Source organism: Eschrichtius robustus, chromosome 8, assembly GCF_028021215.1.
Source record: "Eschrichtius robustus isolate mEscRob2 chromosome 8, mEscRob2.pri, whole genome shotgun sequence".
NCBI classification, from domain to species: Eukaryota; Metazoa; Chordata; class Mammalia; order Artiodactyla; family Eschrichtiidae; genus Eschrichtius; species Eschrichtius robustus.
Window position 1 is genome coordinate 106,723,571 of NC_090831.1, and position 18,433 is coordinate 106,742,003.

The 18,433-nt window shown below is 59.3% G+C and overlaps 2 protein-coding genes across 4 annotated transcripts in view; both read left to right on the forward strand.

Moving 5' to 3' along the window:
* Positions 1 to 12,589, forward strand: part of FLNC (filamin C) — a 28,311-nt gene extending 15,722 nt beyond the window's left edge. The window contains exons 22-48 of one of the 3 annotated variants that reach the window (XM_068549411.1): positions 461 to 634; positions 747 to 909; positions 1,166 to 1,326; positions 2,105 to 2,272; positions 2,352 to 2,475; positions 3,027 to 3,183; positions 3,259 to 3,448; positions 3,536 to 3,559; positions 3,676 to 3,923; positions 4,378 to 4,458; positions 4,775 to 4,874; positions 5,184 to 5,324; positions 5,593 to 5,721; positions 5,800 to 5,973; positions 6,559 to 6,720; positions 6,843 to 7,046; positions 7,493 to 7,645; positions 7,732 to 7,854; positions 7,974 to 8,216; positions 8,389 to 8,658; positions 8,757 to 8,894; positions 9,170 to 9,285; positions 9,996 to 10,128; positions 10,216 to 10,392; positions 10,562 to 10,780; positions 11,397 to 11,606; positions 11,711 to 12,589. In XM_068549411.1, coding sequence (XP_068405512.1) covers positions 461 to 634; positions 747 to 909; positions 1,166 to 1,326; positions 2,105 to 2,272; positions 2,352 to 2,475; positions 3,027 to 3,183; positions 3,259 to 3,448; positions 3,536 to 3,559; positions 3,676 to 3,923; positions 4,378 to 4,458; positions 4,775 to 4,874; positions 5,184 to 5,324; positions 5,593 to 5,721; positions 5,800 to 5,973; positions 6,559 to 6,720; positions 6,843 to 7,046; positions 7,493 to 7,645; positions 7,732 to 7,854; positions 7,974 to 8,216; positions 8,389 to 8,658; positions 8,757 to 8,894; positions 9,170 to 9,285; positions 9,996 to 10,128; positions 10,216 to 10,392; positions 10,562 to 10,780; positions 11,397 to 11,606; positions 11,711 to 11,898 — 4,370 coding nt within the window. In that variant the 3' untranslated portion in view covers positions 11,899 to 12,589. Of the gene's footprint in view, positions 1 to 460; positions 635 to 746; positions 910 to 1,165; positions 1,327 to 2,104; positions 2,273 to 2,351; positions 2,476 to 3,026; positions 3,184 to 3,258; positions 3,449 to 3,535; positions 3,560 to 3,675; positions 3,924 to 4,377; positions 4,459 to 4,774; positions 4,875 to 5,183; positions 5,325 to 5,592; positions 5,974 to 6,558; positions 6,721 to 6,842; positions 7,047 to 7,492; positions 7,646 to 7,731; positions 7,855 to 7,973; positions 8,217 to 8,388; positions 8,659 to 8,756; positions 8,895 to 9,169; positions 9,286 to 9,995; positions 10,129 to 10,215; positions 10,393 to 10,561; positions 10,781 to 11,396; positions 11,607 to 11,710 lie in introns of all 3 variants that reach the window. The other 2 variants (XM_068549410.1, XM_068549409.1) reach the window with 2 other exon arrangements.
* Positions 12,590 to 15,671: 3,082 nt separating this feature from the next.
* Positions 15,672 to 18,272, forward strand: ATP6V1F (ATPase H+ transporting V1 subunit F). The gene is made up of 2 exons (XM_068549414.1): positions 15,672 to 15,911; positions 17,809 to 18,272. Exons 1-2 carry the CDS (start codon positions 15,754 to 15,756, stop codon positions 18,008 to 18,010), a joined length of 360 nt encoding a protein of 119 aa, XP_068405515.1. The 5' UTR covers positions 15,672 to 15,753; the 3' UTR covers positions 18,011 to 18,272.
* The last annotated feature ends 161 nt before the right edge of the window (positions 18,273 to 18,433 follow it).

The following is an 18,433-nucleotide window of genomic DNA, read 5'->3' on the forward strand; positions in this document are numbered from 1 at the left end:
TGGGGAGATTCGCAACTTTCATCGGCTGATCTGAGAAAGCTAAGAACCTTGCTCTCCATGGTACAGAGGGAAAGCTTTGGGGTTGAGGGTGATGAGTCAGGAGACAGTTCAGCTCAGTTCGGTGACTGTGAGTTACCATCTGCTGGGGGCCAGACCCTGGGCTAGGCATGGGGGGTGTGCAGAGGAACGTAAGACCCAGACCCGCCCTCAGGGGGCGCACAGCCTGGTGGGGAGACTCAGGTGAACAGAGTGACACTGTGTGGTGAGGGGAGCGGAGGCAGGGGCAGTGGGAGGCGGGGCCCGGAGCTCGCAGGGCCGAGGGGTGGCAGGGCTCAGGCTGGGGAGCAGCAGGTGGGGAGGAGGGGCGGCCTCGGAGTTGGGGAGGGAGGGCGGGCAGGGGTGAGCAGCTGTGTGAAGGCTGCCCCCAACCTATGCTGAGCTCTCGTCTCCTGGGAGCCAGGTGTCCTGCGTGAGGTGACCACTGAGTTCACTGTGGACGCAAGATCCCTAACAGCCACGGGTGGGAACCACGTGACGGCTCGCGTACTCAACCCCTCGGGCGCTAAGACGGACACCTACATGACAGACAACGGGGATGGCACCTACCGAGTGCAGTACACGGCCTATGAAGAGGGTGAGGGGCTGGGCTGAGCGGGGCCGGTGGGGATCTGATGCCAGCATTTTCAGGGGGTTGGGGAGGTAGGGGCCTCACACACCCTGACTTGCACCGTGTGGCTGACTTCCAGGAGTGCATTTGGTGGAGGTGCTGTATGATGACGTAGCTGTGCCCAAGAGCCCCTTCCGAGTGGGCGTGACTGAGGGCTGTGACCCCACTCGCGTCCGGGCCTTTGGGCCAGGCCTGGAGGGTGGCTTGGTCAACAAGGCTAACCGCTTCACTGTGGAAACGAGGTATTCCTCCCCCCACCTTTCCTAACCTTGACCCTGATGCTGTGGCCACCCTGATCCTAGCCACCTGCCCTCCCCCTTCATCCTTCTGTGTGTGCCTCATCCCCAGCCTATCCCCTGTCAAGGGTGCAAACCTCCCCCAGTGTCCCAGCCCCTGTAGCTAGTCCCTTCTCAGCTGGGCCCCCAGCCCCCATTCAGCTTCTCCTCCATCCCCACTCACTGGTCCTAGCGGAGCTGATATAGGGGTGTCATCTTGTAGGGGAGCTGGCACTGGGGGCCTGGGCCTAGCCATTGAGGGCCCGTCGGAAGCCAAGATGTCCTGCAAGGACAACAAGGATGGTAGCTGCACCGTGGAGTACATCCCTTTCACCCCTGGAGACTACGACGTCAACATCACCTTCGGGGGCCGGCCCATCCCAGGTGTGCACGGGATCGGTGGGACTCGGGGAGGGCAGCAGGAGGCCTGCTCAGCGAGAGAGAAACTGGAAGGAAGTCAGGTGTGGGGACTCATCCCTAGAGCAGGAAAGCCCCGAGCCCAGCCAGCAGGGAGGACGTGGAGCAGGCAATTGCTGCGGTCATGACCAAGAGGCAGGGCGGTGGGCGCAGTTCATTCCCAGAGGTCCAGCACTGGTGTCTTGGCCCTTTGTCTGGAGCGCCAGACCTCGTGGGTTCGGTCACTCAGACACAGCCCAAGCCTCTGTCGCTGGCTCAGCAAGGACAGCCTCTCACACCCTCTCCCTCTCACTGTCTGCAAAGCAGGGAACCCCACTGCCCTCCTGTGTGGCCGAGTTGCTCGGGGCAGGGGCAGGGGTAGGGGTGGGGAGGGCGGGGTTATGTCTTCAATTATCGCATAACTCGGGCCTGCTGAAATTGGACATTTCTCCTCATCTAATTTCACGCTGGCAAAAATGCATTTTCTTTTACAAATACTCCACTTTTAACATTTTACTAATTTAGGAAGGCCTTCTTCCAGGCTTGTGGTCTAAATAAGTGATTTGCCCAGCCGCAGTCTGTAGCCAAGTAGCCAAGTTTATTTTTCCTTGTTTACATTTTCTTAGCAAGTCCCTAAGCCTTTGCACATTTGGTCTGGTCTCCCTGGGGCATTTCAAAGGCAGGGAAGGCGTCCTCCTCCTCGTTCCTCGGTGTCAGGGAGACCCTCCTGGGCAGGGGGTAGGGGCTGATGTCCCTCTCCTTGCAGGGAGTCCATTCCGGGTGCCAGTGAAGGATGTGGTGGACCCTGGGAAGGTGAAGTGCTCAGGCCCAGGGCTGGGAGCCGGTGTCAGGGCCCGGGTACCCCAGACCTTCAGGGTGGACTGCAGCCAAGCTGGCCGGGCCGCCCTGCAGGTGGCCGTGCTGAGCCCCACAGGTATGGAATGTCTGGGGCAGGGTGGAGGGAGGCAGAAAGGGTGCCAAGAGGCTTTGCTGACCCTGCTCCCCTTGCCCAGGTGTGGCTGAGCCTGTGGAGGTGCGTGACAATGGAGATGGCACTCACACCGTCCACTACACCCCAGCCACCGACGGGCCCTACACAGTAGCTGTCAAGTACGCCGACCAGGAGGTGCCACGCAGGTGAGGCCCAGCTTTGGGCTCCTGTGCTGTGCTGAGCTCTGGGGAGCGCCCACCAGGGCCACACCTGCAGGGCCACTGCAGGGCCCTGGAAACACCCCTCCTACTTGTCTTCGCCTCACCCTGTCTCTGCTGCCCCATCCCGCTCTTCCTCAGGGCCCCCTGCCTGTCTTCTCCACCCCGGAGGTGGCACACCCCCAGGGGCTCTCCTCTGGCTGGGCTGTCCCCCCATGTAGATACAAAATTTACAAAATTAGTGCCTTGGGAAAAGGCACCATGTAGCTACAAAAAGGTGGGAGAGGGCAGCCTCCTGCATCCTCCTCTTTAAAGAGTTCACAGCATCCTCCTGGAGAATGGAGAAGAAATGCTCAGGCTTTGTCAGGGGCACACCTGTGTGACCCTCCCCCAGACTCAGGCTGTGACCTGGTCCCTCCTCCCTGCCAGTTGTCATCTCCCCTGCTCATGAATGTGGGGAGGACTCCAGGCCCCAAACGAGACGGGATTCCCTCTGCCCCCGAGCTTGAGCCAACTGTCCGTCCCTTCTGCCCCTCAAGCCCCTTCAAGATCAAGGTGCTTCCAGCCCACGATGCCAGCAAGGTGCGGGCCAGCGGCCCCGGGCTTAATGCCTCTGGCATCCCTGCCAGCCTGCCTGTGGAGTTCACCATCGATGCCCGCGATGCTGGGGAGGGCTTGCTCACTGTCCAGATCCTGGTGAGTCCATGTGCCGCCCCTCTCTCAGGTCAGGCTCTGGGCACAGGCCGGCCTTGACCTCTGCTCCTCCCCCAGGACCCTGAGGGTAAGCCCAAGAAGGCCAACATCCGAGACAATGGGGATGGCACGTACACCGTGTCCTACCTCCCGGACATGAGTGGCCGGTACACCATCACCATCAAGTATGGCGGCGATGAGATCCCCTACTCGCCCTTCCGCATCCATGCCCTGCCCACTGGGGACGCCAGCAAGTGCCTGGTCACAGGTGGGCACTCACCCCGCCTCCCCTGCCCCTCCCCCTCCCCACCCCCATCCTGAGCACTGTGTGGCTTACACTTTTCTCCATTTCCAGTGTCCATTGGAGGCCACGGCCTGGGTGAGTGCCCCTTCTCCTCTCTTTCTGCTGTGGGCTGAGGTGGTGGGGGAGCTGGGAACTGCGGGGGGCTGGGCACAGGTACCGCGGACCCCTGACCGGGCACTCCTGTGTGGCAGGTGCCTGCCTGGGCCCCCGCATCCAGATTGGGGAGGAGACGGTGATCACGGTGGACGCCAAGGCAGCAGGCAAGGGGAAGGTGACGTGCACAGTGTCCACGCCGGATGGGGCGGAGCTCGATGTGGATGTGGTTGAGAACCACGACGGCACCTTCGACATCTACTACACAGCGCCCAAGCCGGGCAAGTACGTCATCACCATCCGCTTTGGAGGCGAGCACGTCCCCAACAGTCCCTTCCACGTGCTGGTAAGCTCCGCGGCCACAGTGGGACTAGGGCGGCTGGGGAGGTGGGCCGGGCCCTCTTAGTGGTAGCAGGGCATCCCAGAACCTCTCCCCACGTCTGATGGATCCGGGACCCAGAATGCCCCAGAGTCAAGTCTTTGCTTTCCCTGCAGCCTCCCAACCCAGGAGGTGAGCACAGCCCTGCTTCAGGCCCCTCTGGTGGTTGGTCAGCTCTCTCTGGTGGAACTTGCCGTGTTCCTTCTGACCCTCGGGCCCACTGTCCCTGTACATCTCCCCAGGGTGGCCCTGCAGGACGATGAAGCCCTCCAGAGGGTAAAGCACCCAAGATATCCATCCTGCCCCGTGGGCAGCCCGGGATTTCAGGTCCCTGGGCCATTCTCTGCGTCAGCTCATGGTCACTCGAGCTGGCGTGTACCGGCTTGCTACGTCCTGTGCCCTCCCGCGCCTGGCTTCCCAGGCGTGTGACTCCATGCCCCACGTGGAGGAGCCCTCTGACTTGCTGCAGCTGCACCGGCCCATTACCTACCCTGCACACTGGGTACTGCCACCTCCCACCCAGGCCACACCTCACTCCCCTCCTTCTCTTCCTTCATTTCTTCTTTCTCTTCTTCAGTGGCCAGGACTGGGGCATGGTTTTGGGGTCATCTTGGGGAGCAGGCGGGAGTCAGGCTGGGCAGACGGATCCCCAAGCTGGGCACGGCACCTCTTCTCTTGCGGCTGACGTGCCTCTCCTGCCCTCTGGTTTCACCATTAACCATCTTTTTCTTTGCTCATTTTCTCTGACTTCAGTCATGGCTCAGGCCAAGCTCCCCAGGCCTTCCCCAGCCAATGACTTTCCCTCTCACCTGCCACAGGCCACAGAGGAGCCAGTGGTGCCCGTGGAGCCCATGGAGTCCATGCTGAGACCCTTCAACCTGGTCATCCCCTTCACTGTGCAGAAAGGGGAGCTCACAGGTACTGCCCCGGGGCCTTGAGGCATGAGGGCTCAAAGGGAGGACACCTGCGTCCAGGCCCAGCTCCTTCTTTAGAGATGAAAGCTGGGGCCCAGAGCAGAGAAGTAAGCTACCCAGCAAGTTGAGCAGAGCTGGAACTGACTCCAGCCTTCTGTCTCCCAGGTCAGGGCTCATCCTGATGCTCCAGGCTGTCTCCTGGTGCCTGACCTCTGGGGTAGAAGCAGAACCACACAGGAGTGGGAGCCTGGGACAGCAGAGGGGGTTGAGGTAGGAGAAACTGGGGTCCCCCACTTAACTGTCTGTCTGGCAGGGGAGGTACGGATGCCCTCCGGGAAGACCGCCCGGCCCAGCATCACTGACAACAAGGATGGCACCATCACGGTGAGGTACGCACCCACCGAGAAAGGCCTGCACCAGATGGGGATCAAGTATGACGGCAACCACATCCCTGGTGAGTCGGGGGCCAGGCTGGGCTTGGCTGGGCTGAGAGGAGCCCATAGTGACTTCATCCTCATCTGCCTTCTTTCAACAAATCTTTATTGAGCACCTGCTGTGTGCAGACACCATGTGAGGCCTGGGAAGTCTGGTGCCCTGGTGGGAGGCCCCTGTGGCAGAGATGCAGGGCTCAGCAGGGAGCCTGTGGGGAGGTGCGGGGGCCGAGGTGGGCTCAGGCAGCTCCTGTCCTATTGACCCAGCCCTCTTTCTCCGACCACCCCCAGGGAGCCCCCTGCAGTTCTACGTGGATGCCATCAACAGCCGCCACGTCAGTGCCTATGGGCCAGGCCTGAGCCACGGCATGGTCAACAAGCCGGCCACCTTCACCATTGTCACCAAGGATGCTGGGGAAGGTGAGGGGAGCTGGGTGAGGGCAGCCAGTGCAGGGGTGAGGGCAGGACCTCTGAGCTCAGCCCTCCCTCCGCCCACAGGGGGTCTGTCCCTGGCCGTGGAGGGCCCGTCCAAGGCAGAGATCACCTGCAAGGACAACAAGGATGGCACCTGCACCGTGTCCTACCTCCCCACGGCACCTGGAGACTACAGCATCATCGTGCGCTTTGACGACAAGCACATTCCGGGGAGCCCCTTCACAGCCAAGATCACAGGTGGGTGGACGTGTGGGCACACAGCCTGCCGCACACACCCCAGCACACAACGGATGTGCAAGCCCAGCATGTTCAAGTCACCGGGGCATTAGGGTAGGGCCCCCTCGAGGTGGAAGAGGTCATTTTTGGATACATGTAAGGAACACTCTATCCTCTAGAGCAGGTGAGAAACATCCAGCCACCCTCTGAAAACATATCTTGTTGAGTCTTTTATGTCAGGGTACTGATAATCCCTTTTGATAGATGAGGAAGGCAGTAGGCCCAGAGGGGCTGAGCAACTTGATCAGAGCCACACAGCGGGAAAGGGGTCTGGGCTGTCTGGCCCAGTCTAGTTTTTTGGTTCCACACAATCATGTGACTCAGGATTTACATTCGTGTAAATTAGGGATTTAACCCATTCAGGACTGGGGCATCCCCAGAGGAGCTGGGTGTGAATGGAGACTGCGCTCTCCCTGGTCTCTCTGTGCCTCTGGGTGGTCCCCAGTCTCTGCTGAGTCCAGCAGGGGCTGCCAGGAAGTCTCCTGATCTCCATGAGGGCAGGGCCTGCCTGGAGTCACACCGCCTGACATGCCAACTCTCCCCCAGGCGATGACTCGATGAGGACGTCACAGCTGAACGTGGGCACCTCCACGGATGTGTCACTGAAGATCACCGAGAGTGACCTGAGCCTGCTGACCGCCAGCATCCGTGCCCCCTCGGGCAACGAGGAGCCCTGCCTGCTGAAGCGCCTGCCCAACCGGCACATTGGTGAGCAAGGGGCCACAGGAGGGGCCCGGGGCGGCGGGGGTGGGGGGAGGAAGGCGGGGACACCCGCGAAGGAACACTGCCATGCCCAGGGCTCCATTCATGCCTGACCTCCCTCCCAACAGGCATCTCCTTCACCCCCAAGGAGGTTGGGGAGCACGTGGTGAGTGTGCGTAAGAGCGGCAAGCACGTCACCAACAGCCCCTTCAAGATCCTGGTGGGACCGTCTGAGATCGGGGATGCCAGCAAGGTGCGGGTCTGGGGCAAGGGCCTGTCCGAGGGACACACGTTCCAGGTGGCGGAGTTCATCGTGGACACTCGTAATGCAGGTGCTTCATGCCCCAGAGACCCCTCATTTCAGCTGGTGCCTCCAGTGACGACTGGTCCTTTCCTGGCCTGTGCCCCTTGGCCATACACTCCTCCCCGAACTTCCTGGCCGTTCTCTGCTGAGATTCACATTCTGGGGCTCCTTTGGGGAGAGTGAATGTCCCCATGTCACTTCTCCCATGTTTCAGAGAAAGCTCAGCTTTACTGAGTTTGTCTCTTCCTTGCTCACTAGAACCCAAGAGGCCTGCCTTAAGGAATTTTCCAGACTACCTATCCCCGACCCTCTGGGTCAGTGCCTGGCTCACCCCTTCTCCTCCTGCTGAGCCATCTTTTGTTAGTGGTTGTGATACACCTTGGGTGCCTGTTCTGGACGGAGCCTGTAGTTTGGGGAGGGGGGAGCAGAACGGCAGTGGGGACTGAGGGAGACGCGTCCCTTGTTCCCCGCTAGGTTATGGGGGCCTGGGGCTGAGTATTGAAGGCCCTAGCAAGGTGGACATCAACTGTGAGGATATGGAGGACGGCACGTGCAAAGTTACCTACTGCCCCACTGAACCCGGCACCTACATCATCAACATCAAGTTTGCCGACAAGCACGTGCCTGGTAAGGTGCTGGGCTGCCGCTGGGACAGGCCAGGAGGCCAGCGACGAGTGATCTGAGACGCCCGACCCTCCCTTTCTCCCCTACAGGCAGCCCCTTCACGGTGAAGGTTACCGGCGAGGGCCGCATGAAGGAAAGCATCACCCGGCGCAGGCAGGCGCCGTCCATTGCCACCATCGGCAGCACCTGTGACCTCAACCTCAAGATCCCAGGTGGGAGGCAGAAGGAGCCGGTGGGGGGTGGTGGCAGGGCGATGGGGAAGGCCCAGGGCCTGCCCCCACGGCCTCTGTCCTGCTGGCTCGTTTCTCACCTCGCTCCACGCGTCGCACAGGGAACTGGTTCCAGATGGTGTCGGCCCAGGAGCGCCTGACGCGCACCTTCACGCGCAGCAGCCACACGTACACCCGCACAGAGCGCACGGAGATCAGCAAGACTCGGGGCGGGGAGACCAAGCGCGAGGTGCGGGTGGAGGAGTCCACCCAGGTTGGCGGAGACCCCTTCCCCGCCGTCTTCGGGGACTTCCTGGGCCGGGAGCGCCTGGGCTCTTTTGGCAGCATCACCCGGCAGCAGGAGGGTGAGCGGGGCCGGGCTGGGGTCTTCACGGGGAGGCTGGGCTCTCCGTCTCGTGGGACAGGAGGGGGAGGCTGTTGGTCTGAGTGGAGGAGGGGGTTTTACTGAGGGAGGGAGGGAAGGGCCAGGGCCAGGAGCAGCCCCCGTGTCGCCCTGACACTCCCCACCCGCTGCAGGTGAGGCCAGCTCTCAGGACATGACCGCACAGGTGACCAGCCCATCAGGCAAGACGGAAGCCGCAGAGATCGTGGAGGGGGAGGACAGCGCGTACAGTGTGCGCTTTGTGCCCCAGGAGATGGGGCCCCACACGGTCACGGTCAAGTACCGCGGCCAGCATGTGCCAGGCAGCCCCTTTCAGTTCACCGTGGGGCCGCTGGGTGAAGGCGGTGCCCACAAGGTGCGAGCTGGAGGCACAGGGCTGGAGCGAGGGGTGGCCGGCGTGCCAGGTAAGGGGCAGGGGGCCAGGACGGGGGGCGGGGGCAGGGCAGCCACCAGGGTGGACGATGGTGCTGAGGAGCCGCCCCTGTCCCGTTTCCATCTCCAGCTGAGTTCAGCATCTGGACCCGAGAAGCGGGTGCCGGGGGCCTGTCTATTGCTGTGGAGGGTCCCAGCAAGGCGGAGATTGCATTTGAGGACCGCAAAGATGGCTCCTGTGGGGTCTCCTATGTCGTCCAGGAACCAGGTGGGTGTCCACCACGGGGCTGGGCCTGTCTGACCTTCCAGACTGGGTTTCTGCTCGCCCAGGCAGGAGATGGGGCTACTGAACCAACTCTTCACCTGGGATGCCGCTCTTTCTCTGCCCTGTCTCCCTCCACCCCACACTCCTGGGAATGCACGTCTGTCTCCAGAGCTGAGCTCCAACCCCGGAGCTTGTTCTGGGATGAGGCCAGGGTGGAGGGGGTTCCACCCTGCTGTCCCCAGTCCTGGGGCCTGTGCTGATTGGCCTTCCCTCCCCAGGTGACTATGAGGTCTCCATCAAGTTCAACGATGAGCACATCCCAGACAGCCCTTTTGTGGTACCCGTGGCCTCCCTCTCAGACGACGCTCGCCGTCTCACCGTCACTAGCCTCCAGGTGTGTGCCTGGGAGTGCGGCCCCTCTGCCACCCTGAGAGATGGGCAGAAGCAAAGGATGGCAGGCCCATGTGGCCAGGGACTTAGCAGTGACCTTGGAAGGTCCAGACAGACAGATGTTCCCTCTCTCCCAGTGTCTGTACAGCAGGGGGCTCCATTCCCCCTTCTAGCTGCCCCTCAGGAGCCCTTGTGCCTCTCCTCCCCGGTCCCCTACCCCTGCTCTAGAACTGGGCTCTGTGCCCCAATCTTCACCTCCCCTGGGAGCCTCCCCATTGGCCCACCTCCCCCATTGAGTGCCCCCAGGGCAGTCTAGGCCACACCCCTCCTTCCTCATCCCAGCTACTGAGTGTCTGCAGTCCACACACAGCACCGTCCTAGCACTGGCTTCTCTGCCGACAGGCCTGCTTTATGGTTTCTGGGTCTTACCTCCTCAACCAGGACAGGGCACATCATGTCTCATCCCCACCATGCCCAGCCACAGCCAGGTGGCCCCACCTCATAGCAGGTGGATGCCAAGGCCACAGACCCAGCCTCCACCTCCCCTCACAGCCCTGTTCAGAGCCTCCCTGAGCTGGGCCGGGCGGCAGGTCCGGGCTGGGGGCGGGAGGAGGGAGCGTCTGGGCTGGGCGTGCAGTGAGATCAGTGCGGGGCTGCAGAGACGAGCCCTCCAGACCCTCCTAGGAGTCTGAGCACCCTCTGTGGCCTCTGCAGGAGACGGGGCTCAAGGTGAACCAGCCGGCGTCCTTTGCGGTGCAGCTGAACGGTGCACGGGGCGTGATTGATGCTAGGGTGCACACGCCCTCGGGTGCGGTGGAGGAGTGCTACGTCTCCGAGCTGGACAGTGGTGAGCTGGCCCTGCCCCTGCCAGGCTAGGGCCTTCTGGGAAGGGGAGGGAAGGACAAAGGCTCACCCACCAACCTCTGACCCACAGACAAGCACACCATCCGCTTCATCCCCCATGAGAATGGCGTCCACTCCATTGACGTCAAGTTCAACGGCGCCCACATCCCTGGCAGTCCCTTCAAGATCCGAGTTGGGGAGCAGAGCCAGGCTGGGGACCCAGGCTTGGTGTCAGCCTATGGTCCTGGGCTCGAGGGAGGCACTACAGGTGAGTGCCTAGGGCTGGGGAGGAGGGGTGGACATTGGTGTGCCCCAGAGGCGGGGCAGCGCTGCTGAGCCCGAGTCCCGCCACAGACCTGCTCCGGGGAGCCTGGGCCCATCCCAGTTCTGGGCCCCAAGCCCTTCCTGTCTACACCCTTGCTACCTCTGGTCCCCAGGAGTGTCATCGGAGTTCATTGTCAACACCTTGAATGCGGGCTCGGGGGCCTTGTCTGTCACCATCGACGGCCCCTCCAAGGTGCAGCTGGACTGTCGGGAATGTCCTGAGGGCCACGTGGTCACTTACACTCCCATGGCCCCTGGCAACTACCTCATTGCCATCAAGTATGGTGGCCCCCAGCACATCGTGGGCAGCCCCTTCAAGGCCAAAGTCACAGGTGAGTGTCCTGGGTGGGGGAAGGTCCCTCCAGCCCATTCCATACTGGCTGGCTCCGGTGGCCATTCACATCCGGGTCATATGCCCCAAACATTGGGGTCAGGTTACCAGGAATAAAGTGGGCCTGGCTTTACACGTCACCCCATTCTCCACGTGGACTCATGTACATCATTTAAAAAAAATCAAATCCTTCCTCTTTATTGTCCATCACTTGACTCATCTTTTCCCTGCAGTGGCTCCCCAAGCTTTCACTTAACTTTCTGCCCTCCTCTTCCCACATTTCTGGCTTCCAAGAAGACAGAGCTCAGTAAAGATTCAGCCAGCTTTCCTTTTGGAAGCTGCGTGAAGGATTAGTTGGACACATGTTCCTTTTTAAAGCAGGACTCTACCCTGTGACTTGGGGTCCCAGGCAAAGCCCAGAAGTGGAGGGGGGGAGCCATCGAGGCTCCAGACCTCGAGATAAGCCTGCCCTGGAGCCCTGTTTGGAACGGGCTGCCGCTCCTCGCACGCCGCAGCTGAGGAAGGGAACGCGGGGCTGTCGGCGCCGGCACACGGCCTACCCCCGGGGAAGAGCAGGCCTCTGACTAGGCTCGTGGCCACCCCACTCTGCCTCTCAGGTCCCCGGCTGTCTGGAGGCCACAGCCTTCACGAAACATCCACGGTCCTGGTGGAGACTGTGACCAAGTCGTCCTCAAGTCGGGGTTCCAGCTATAGCTCCATCCCCAAGTTCTCCTCAGATGCCAGCAAGGTGGTGACACGGGGCCCTGGGCTGTCCCAGGCCTTTGTGGGCCAGAAGAACTCGTTCACCGTGGACTGCAGCAAAGCAGGCAGGCAGCGGGGGGAAAGGGGCAGACCCCAGGGCGGGCAGGTGCGCGGGAACGTGGGCCCAAGGGCCTGGGGTGAGCCTGTCCCTCGCTCCCTCTCTCTCCAGGCACCAACATGATGATGGTGGGCGTGCACGGGCCCAAGACCCCCTGTGAGGAGGTGTACGTGAAGCACATGGGGAACCGGGTGTACAACGTCACCTACACCGTCAAGGAGAAAGGGGACTACATCCTCATCGTCAAGTGGGGCGACGAAAGTGTCCCTGGAAGCCCCTTCAAAGTCAATGTGCCCTGAATCCCAGAAGTGCCTCCCCCAGCCTCGGCCCCCACCTCTGGCCAAACACACTCACATACACACACACACAAATAGGCCACACCCAGATGCACGCACGCAGAATCAGACACCACAAACACCTGCCCGGGGGGGTGGAAGGAGTGGCACTGCCCCCTCCCTGCCAGGCCCCCGGGTTGGAAGGCCTCGTCCGTCTCAGGGCAGTGTCCCTGCCTCAGATGTGACATGAGGGCAAACTGGAGGTTGGGGGGCCAGGGAAGCCCTGAGTTTTCTGGCGGGGCTGAGGCCAGTGGGGGAGCACGTGTCTGGGGGTGTCTGCATGTGTGAGAGAGGTCGCCCTCAAACCGCACTGCCAGCTGGGCCTCCTTGCCGCTGAGGACTGCGTCCGGCCCCTCTGGTGGCCACAACCCCAGAGCGTTGACTTGGAAGAGAAAGCACAATCGGAGGAGAAAATGGACCCAGCAGCAGCAGGCTTGGCGCGTGCCCTGGCCCTGGGCAATTTAGATCCCAGCCAGGCTTCCTGGGGGACTGATTTCTCTCTCTTTTTTTTTTTAAGATTGCACAGCTCTGCCCCATGGGGGGCCTTTTTTTACACACTGCGAGGCCCAGCTTTCTGGGGGGCTTTTGCACATGTCATGCGGCTCAGCTGGGAGCCGTTTAGGTGGAAAACAAATAAAGTGCGGCCTGTCGCAGAGGCCTGGCTGTTCCTTGTGTGATGCTCCCCACGGCTGGCCACCTCTGGCTGCCGGCCACCTCTGGCTGCCGACACTGAACCAGGCCCTGGGAAGCAGAGGCTGGCCGCCCCTCCCCTGGAGGACTGAGTCAGGTCAAGGGGGAGGGCCTGGGGCAGAGAGCCGCCCCCTCTGGGCCATCTATTTGGGAAGGTCTGGAATGTTGACAGAATGCTTTAAAGAAGGGGCTGGGGGGGGGGGGCGGGCATGCCAGGGATGTGGGCTTGGTCCTCAGATTCCTGGAGAGCTGGTGGGTCGGAGAGGGAGGTGGACACTATGTTCTACAAGACTGCCCTAGGACCACCAGGAGGCCAGTTTCCACTCAGCCTGATCTCAAGGATATTCTCAATATTTTTAGGACCTTAAAATAGCACTGGCTCAAGCAGGAATGCTGCTCACCCAGCAGGCAGGCACAAACCCAGCAACCTTTCACTCCAGCCAGGTCCTGGGTCAAAGCTGGGCCTGCTCCCTCCCCACCTCCAGCCCTGACCTTGCTTAGGGCCTCCCTCCTGAACTGGCCCCTCCACTTGCCTTCCTGGCCCACCAGCCAGCTCCCTCCAACTAGCCCTCCACACTGCAGCCAAAGGGTGGGGTCACATCACAGGGACTATGGCCCTCTCTGGTCCAGGCCCCTTCTGTGGCTCCCTTCTCTCCAGGCTAGTCTAAGTGTCCTAACAAGGCCTCCAAGGCCTGTAGGTTCAGACACCAGCCTCCCTACCCATTCATTCAAAAAAGCCCCCCAGCCCCCTGTCGGGCACTGTGCCCATTCCTCACTGCACCCTCCACCTCTAACCCTCTTCACAACCTCTGACCCTCTCCACAACCTCTAGTTTCCCAGGCAGCCGTGCTGCAGTTTGGGACTCTGCCCAGGAACACCCTTGCCTCTCCACCCTCCTCATCTTCCTGGCCAACAGGAAGCTTTCCCGAACCCCTTCCTGTCCTCCCAGACCTGCCCCCCGGCTCTCATACTGCCCTGGGGCACATCTCTGGCTGCATTTACTACCCTCATCTGTGATCTTGTATCTGAGGGTCGGCCTCAGACCTCGCTCCCTGATCCTGGGAGGTCCGATACAGGCAAGTGTGACCAATGAGTAAAGGAGCAACTGAGTAGCCAGAGCAGGGCAAAGCAGCATTTCACTCAACTGATCCCCCAACTCTAAACTCATCCCAGACATTTCGGCACATGGTGGTGGGTAGGCCAAAGAAAACCCAACACACGTGGCCTGGCTCCAAACACCCCCGCCCCCCGCCTCTTCACTCAATAGGCTGCCTCCTGGCTCCTCTTTAAGTTTCTTCTTTCCTTTCCCCTGCAAGACCCCTCTAGGGCCTCACTTTCGTCTGTAGGTCTACCCCACTACCTGTGACGTTTTTTACTCTCCCCTCAGTCCCGAGGGAGTTCTTTGAGGACAGAATTGTATTTTATCAATCTTGTGTCCTCTGCCTCTCCATGACCACATTTGATAAATGCTGGTTGAATGAAGGCGTGTGTGATAAATGCGGCACTGTCTCAGCTCCCTACTTTACCTGACAGACCCTTTAAAGGCAGGATCCCTTCTCAAGTACCCAACCATTCGTGGCCGTTAAGAGTCAGCTCTGTGCCAGGCACTGAGCCAGGTGCTTCTACAGGCACCCTTCCTCACTCTCTGCCTTCCCTCCCACCTCGCCCCCAGATGGGAGCGTTTTCCTGCAAGGTTCGCTGGCCTCCTCAGCTTCAGCTGCCCTCCACCTGTGAGTGGATGTGTTTATGGATATCCAGCTCAGCTGCTCTCCCCCAACTGCAGTATGGCCACGGGTGCTGAGCATTTAGTGCCTCTACCTCACTTAATCCTAACAGCCTATGAGGTGGGCATAGTATTATCTGAAGAGATCAAGGTCCTGAGAACTTTGGTGATGAGTCCCAAATCATACCTCTAAGTAGCAGGGTCGAGATTCAAACCAGGTATGTCCAAATCCCAGGCCCATCACACAGATAACCACTAGACCAGACCATCTGGATGTCTCAAGTGCTCTAAACTTGCAAATCACGTGCCAGATGCAGGACGCCTTTTTGTTAAAAGGGTGGAGGAGCGAGCAGACCTCTCTCCTTCGACATGTTCATCTCATACATAGAGTTCACTCTCTGAGGAATGTTACTCCTGTCCACCTAGCTGCACAGGCCAGAAACTTGGAAGTCACCTGGTCTAACTTCCCAAACATAACCAATCCCAAACCCAGTTCTGTCCATTTTTGTCTCTAAATATCTCTTGACTCCACCTGACTCTCACATTCCCCATCCCCACCCCCTGGCTTCTTTCTGGCCACCACCATCTCTCACCACAATGGTTTCTCCACCTTAGTCTTACCTCCACACACAGCACGGTCTCAAAGCTATCGCTAAAACATAAACCTGGCCATATCATTCTCTTGCTTAAAATCCTTCAGTGGCTTCAGAACAACTTTGTTCTCAGGATAACTTCCAGATTCTTTATCTTTTCTTAAAGGCACTTATTCTTTCTAGTCCCCGCTAAGTCTTTGCACGTGCTGCTCCTCTTCCTGAGAACAACCTCTCGTCCTCATCTCTAGCCCTTCATCCCGCTGGCGACCTTCTCTGCGCGCCCCCTCTCCCACGGGTTAGTTACACCTGATGTGTGCTTCCACGTACTTCTCACGTTTTAGCAATTGACACACTGCTTTGTCAACGCTCTACCTCACTAGAGAGTATCATCATTAACTTGCCCATCCTTTCATTAACTGAATAAATAACACTAGTTGTGTCACAGTTACATACATACACGATACAGACTCGGACCTTACTCTCGAGAACAGGAACCGTCTTCTTTGGCGTCTCGGCGCCTAACAGCAGTAGCCTCAACACGTTTGTCGAACTTACCGATCGAACGCGCCTCCGAGAGACGGCGACGCCGCGCGGACTTCTGGGAATCGTAGCCCGCCGGTTCGGACCTCCCTTGAAGGCGCAGTCGTATTCGGATTCAGGCGCTTTTGCTCTTAACGCGCATGTCCCGGGAGGCGGAGTGGTGGAACTGCGCATGTCGAAAGACTGGGGGTGCGGCCGAAAAGGATGTACGCTGCCGAGGCGGGGCTTTGGTGACACCCGGAGGTTGCGGCTGATCGTTGCCGGACTGAAAGGATGGCGGGGAGGGGGAAGCTAATTGCGGTGATCGGAGACGAGGACACGGTGACTGGCTTCCTGCTGGGCGGCATAGGGGAGCTTAACAAGAACCGCCACCCTAATTTCCTGGTGGTGGAGAAAGATACTACCATCAATGAGATCGAAGACACTTTCCGGTACGGTAGCCCGCGAGGCCTGAACGGGACCCTCAGCTGCCTGGTGGGAGCGCGGGGAGAAGGCGGGGGCGGCCCTGGGCTTCCAGACGTTGGCCGAAGTGTCAGACCCCGTCCTCGAGGGTCGGGGAAGTCGGTCCACCTCCCCTTCTGGAGAGGGGGGTCTCCGCGTCCCAAGTTCCCTTTTGGGCCTCGGTGGGACCGGGGCTATGTCGGGTCCACAAACTCCCCCGTCACATGACCGTGTGTCAGGAAAGAAGGGGAACAGAGCTCGTGACGGGCGGGCGCCGCCCCTCGGCCCAACCTGGCCCGCCAGAGCTGAGCGTCCGGAGCGTCCAGGCCCGGAGGGGGCTAGTCTCAGCTCCCCTGCAGGGGCTCCCCCAGTTCACCCGTAGAGCAGGCTCCGGGCATTGCAAGCACTCGACTCTCTTGCGAGTTGACACCTAAAGGAACCACACACTCAGTGAACACACGGGCAGTGGGCTTGGGCTTTCTTGTATTTTCATCTCCCTCAGAGGCTCACAATCGTCTTGTGAGGTAGGGGTTATTCCCACTTACTGGTGAGAAAACTAAAGTTCAGAGCGGTTAAGGCACACTCTGTGATTCAGACGAGAGCGAGCAGGGATTTGAACCCAGTCCCACCCTTTCTGCCTTTCTTAAGCCAGGGCTACACTCTGCCTGTGTAGCTCTCCTCAGTCGCCTTGGAATTTCCCGTTGTCCTGAGCACAGCGGACAATATCAGGACTGTCCTACCTTCTGCTGAGACCAGGCACTTCAAATCTTCACTTCCTGTTCTGGGTTAAGAGCAATAGCTTCAAAATGTGGGTGCAGGCATGTCCCTTAATCCAGGAGGTGTCCTGGTGACTAGAGTTGAGGGTGCCAGCCCCCTATTCTTTCCCACACCCCTTCTCTAGGGCCCCGGTGCCAAGTCCCAGGAACAAACCACTCTCGCTTGTTTCCCCCTAAACAGCCCAGCCCTGAGCTACCGGCTGAGACTGGTTCCTGCTGCCTGGGGTGTGATAGGCTCTGACCTGGGAGGCTGATTTCTGCTGATCTCTAAGCAGTCTGGTAAAGTGACCCAAGTTGTCATGAGAGAAGGACAAATTTTACTTCAAGAATTTCCCAAGTTTCCAACCAAAAGGGATCTCAGAAGTCATCAAGTCTAACCTGCCCTAGTGTCTGGCACAGAGTAGCTGCTCAGTAAACAGTTTTTAATGAGTAAATAAATTAATGAATGGGTGGTTGATCACAAGAAAGTAAGAGCCCGGTGCCGGGTTCTCTCTGTGTGGAAAGTGTGATTCCTTCGTTACTGATTTTCCTCTTCCTGTGTTGTGTTCTTGGCTCAGGCCAAACTTCCCCTCTGACCCACGCCCTGCCCTCATTAGCCTAGACCTTGAGTGGTCTGAACAGCGCCCCCTCAACCTTAAAAAATTTAATGTTTTCTTTTGAAAGGTTCATGTGGTTTACAAATTAATATTTAAAAGGTATATACGTTGAGAAGTCACACTCGCACCCCGACCTCTTCTACTTCATTACCTCCTTCCTCCACCCCATAACCACTTAGTTTTTTCCTTATCTTTCTGCTTTTTCTTTATGCAGATACAAAGGGACAGACGTATATATTCTTATCCTCTCCCTTTCTTACCCGAAGGCAGCGTAAGGAATACACCAGCATGCACCCTCATTTTCATTAGCAGTTCAGTTGGGAGCCTTCCAAGCAGGGGAGGTAGAAGCCATGGCCCTTAGCTTTGGACTGAAATTGATTCTAAATAGAATGAAGAGAGTTTAGTGTAGCATCCTTGTCCATTGCACTCTCTGGATCGAGCTCGTTCCCCTCTGCAGCCCAGCCCACCAACTCAGAGCGGGCTGCCTTGGACTCCCTTCTCATCTCTCCCTACAGGCAGTTTCTAAACCGGGACGACATCGGCATCATCCTCATCAACCAGTACATCGCAGAGATGGTGCGGCACGCGCTCGATGCCCACCAGCGCTCCATTCCGGCCGTGCTGGAGATCCCATCCAAGGAGCACCCCTATGATGCTGCCAAGGACTCCATCCTGCGCAGGGCCAGGGGCATGTTCACGGCCGAAGACCTGCGCTAGGGGACTCCCCTCAGCCACGCGGCCTCTCCCCAGGCTTGCCATCAGCCCTCCTCTAAGATTCGAGCCTCTGAGTTCCGATTCCCTGCCCCTTCCCACTCCACCGAGAGGCTAGGTGAGGTGCTTCCAGTTTGCTGGGGCTCTGCCATTAAAATCAAGGCTGGTTAGGGTACAGGAAGCCTGAGCGTCTTCTCTCCATTACCTCTTCCCTGTGCTGTTACACAGTGTCCTTGTTGATGTTAAATTAAAGTAATGTTCTTGCTTCTCTCGGATCTGAGGCTGTGTGCTAGAAAGGACACGTGTGGGATGAAGCTGTTGCGGGGAGGGGGTGGGGGAGTGGATTCGATTGGCAGGGCTGGAAAAGGTTCTGCCAAAGATCCAGGCATAGAGGAGTTGGACCAGGAAGACTGTGCCAGATTGGTCCTC

Coding starts and splice junctions, on each gene's coding strand:
- ATP6V1F (XM_068549414.1), top strand. CDS start 15,754: ATGGCGGGGAGGGGGAAGCTAATTGCGGTGATCGGAGACGAGGACACG. Junction 15,912..17,808: donor GAGATCGAAGACACTTTCCG/GTACGGTAGCCC, acceptor CTCTCCCTACAG/GCAGTTTCTAAACCGGGACG.